General features: G+C 45.8%; 1 protein-coding gene across 1 annotated transcript; it reads right to left on the bottom strand.

The window, feature by feature from the left end:
* Positions 1–502: 502 nt before the first annotated feature.
* On the bottom strand, positions 503–1,466 carry LOC132637624 (uncharacterized). Its single transcript, XM_060354685.1, has 2 exons — positions 1,379–1,466; positions 503–915 (listed from the first exon to the last, which is right to left on the bottom strand). Exons 1-2 carry the CDS (start codon positions 1,464–1,466, stop codon positions 503–505), a joined length of 501 nt encoding a protein of 166 aa, XP_060210668.1.
* Between the last annotated feature and the right edge of the window lie 1,245 nt (positions 1,467–2,711).

The following is a 2,711-nucleotide window of genomic DNA, read 5'->3' as shown; positions in this document are numbered from 1 at the left end:
TTTGTAGTCCTCACACATTCTAAATTTGTTACCCTTTTTGGGTACAACTACTACATTGTCTAACCAATCTGGGTATTTAACCTCCCGGATGGATCCTATTTTTAATAACTTAGTTACCTCTTCCTTGACGAATTTTTATTTGATCTCGGCCATTGGTCTCCACTTTTGCTTCATCGGGGTGAACTTTCAATCAAGGCTCAGCCGATGAGTGGTGACCTCGGGCAGAATACCTGTCATATCTAAGTGGGACCATGCCAAACAATCGGCATTAGCTTGAAGAAAATTTGATTAATTTACTCCTAAGCTCCGAGGTTAACCCCATGCCCAGGTATACCTTTCTGCCCGGTAGATGGACGAACAGAATGACTTGTTCAAGCTCTTCCACCATTGATTTTGTTGCGTCCAAGTCATCGCGTAGTACAAACAACCTAAGAACCCCGAAGTCATCCTCTTCCATGTCTATCTTTCCTTCTCCCTCGAATCTAGCCGGGTCCGCGTCCTGCTATTTCGCTCTTATTTCATTTGCATCCTCCGCACCCTCGTGCATGTCTTTCCTCAGTGTTTGAACAGCTTCTTCAATAGCGAACATTTCTTTTGCCGCAGGTTTCTCTCCATGAATGATTTTTACTCCCTCCGAGGTTGGAAATTTCAGCATTTGGTGCAAGGTTGAGGGTACCACCCTCATGATGTGCAACCACGATCTTCCGAGCAAGGCGTCGTATCTCATCTCCCCCTTAATAACATAGAACTTTATGTGCAGAACTACACCGGTCGTGTTTACTGGCAGTGTGATCTCGCCCTTTGTAGTTTCACATGCCATATTAAACCCGTTTAGGACCCGAGCTACTGGTACAATCTGATCCAACAGTCCCAGCTGCTCCACTACCTTCCATCGGGTAACGTTGGCTGAGCTACCTGGATCAATCAAAATACGTTTCACATGAGTTTTATTTATAAGGATAGAAATTACCAAAGCATTGTTGTGTGGTTGAATGATGCCCTCCGATTCTTCATCACTGAAGGAGATAAATCCATCCAGTACGCATTCTCTGGTCTACTTTTCTCGGGTGATTGAGAACTTTGTCTTCTTCATTATCGGGCCTCGGGGTATGTCTACCCCACCAATGATCATGTTGATCACATGTTGGGGCTTCTCTGGTCTTGCTCGTTTCCCTGTTCTTGAAATGACTCTTTGTTCGTTCACTCAGAAACTCCTGGAGGTGACTATTTTTCACCAACCGTGCAACTTTATCACTCAACCCTTTACAGTCGTCGGTCCGTTTTCCATGAGTACCATTATACTCGCATATAAGATTTGGATCTCATTGTGAAGGGTCGGTTCGCAGCGGCCTTGGCCATCTCGTTTCTTTGATGTGACCGATTGCCACTACGATGGCTCTTGAGTCAACATTGAAGTTGTATTCGGACAACCTCAGGATTTCACCGGTGTCAAACATCCCTACCATGTTGTTTTTGAACTGAAAACTCCTGTTCCCCGAGCTGCGATCGCTTCGCCTGTCACTTTTTACTGTATTAGGGTTAGGACCAATTCTTCCTTATCCGACCTGAAAGTGAACCTCTCGGGCTGAGGGTATGGATGATATCTATCCCCTGGCGGTTGAAATTTTGCTTATATTACCCTCTTCGGCCTGTCCAAATGTTTTATCCAATTAATCGGACCCGGTGCGAGCCTGAGCTGATCGTCCTCCACCCGTATCTTGGACTCATACCTGTTATGGACATCCGCCCAAGTAATAGCTCCGAACTCCAATAGATTTTCTTTCAGCTTGAGGCAAGCGTTGGAACTTCCGGGGTTAAGTCCCTTCATGAAACCCTGAGCTACCCACTCATCGGGAACTGGGGGCAGCAACATCCTTTCCTTCTGGAATCTTGTCACGAACCCTTTGAGCCGTTCATCGTCCTTTAGGAAGATCTTGAATATGTCGGCCTTTCTCGCCTACACCTTCCTGGCCATGGCGTGAGCTTCACGAAGGCATCTGCAAGCAGCTCGAAGGATGGGATAGAGTGATGGGGCAGCGTACAATACTATTGCATGGCTCCCTTAGTCAATGTTGACTCAATTTCATCATCTTCCAAATCATTACCCATTATGGCACAGGTGTAGGCGGTTATATGTTCTTGCGGATCCGTTGTCCCGTCATATTTTGTGATATCCGGAATCTTAAACCTTTTTGGAATCAATTTTAGAGCTGCACTCGGTGGGAAAGGCCTTCGAACAATACATTTAGTTTCCGGTCCGGTCAGAATTGGTGGTGCCCCTGAAATCTGATCCACTCGGGAATTATAGTTTTTCACCTTCTTTTCGTTGAAGTCGATCCGTTTAGACAATGCCTCCAACATCTTTATAACTTCTGATGATTCATTGGGCACTGACCGTTCTCGATCACTACTTACCTCAATTTCCCTATAGGCTGGTATGGGTATTCGGTTCAATTCCGCTACCCTGACCTTGTTGTTTTTCTTTTGGAGTTGGGATATAGCCGCTTGATGTTGCATCATGGTTACCTATTGTTCCTGCAATAAATCATAAATCACATATAAGTTAATCTCCTCTCTCGCCTCTCCGTTTTCCCTACGAGCAGTTCCCCTATCGGCGGGCGCATCTCCGCTGTCGTTAACTGCTACATTTGAGTTGGCAACACTCACATCAGCAGGAGGATTGTCGATTGGATCACCCGGCGGCATGATGT

Source organism: Lycium barbarum, chromosome 4 (genome assembly GCF_019175385.1).
Source record: "Lycium barbarum isolate Lr01 chromosome 4, ASM1917538v2, whole genome shotgun sequence".
Taxonomy (NCBI): Eukaryota; Viridiplantae; Streptophyta; class Magnoliopsida; order Solanales; family Solanaceae; genus Lycium; species Lycium barbarum.
Note: the sequence above shows the minus strand (reverse complement) of the source record. Positions and strands in the feature narration are given on the sequence as shown.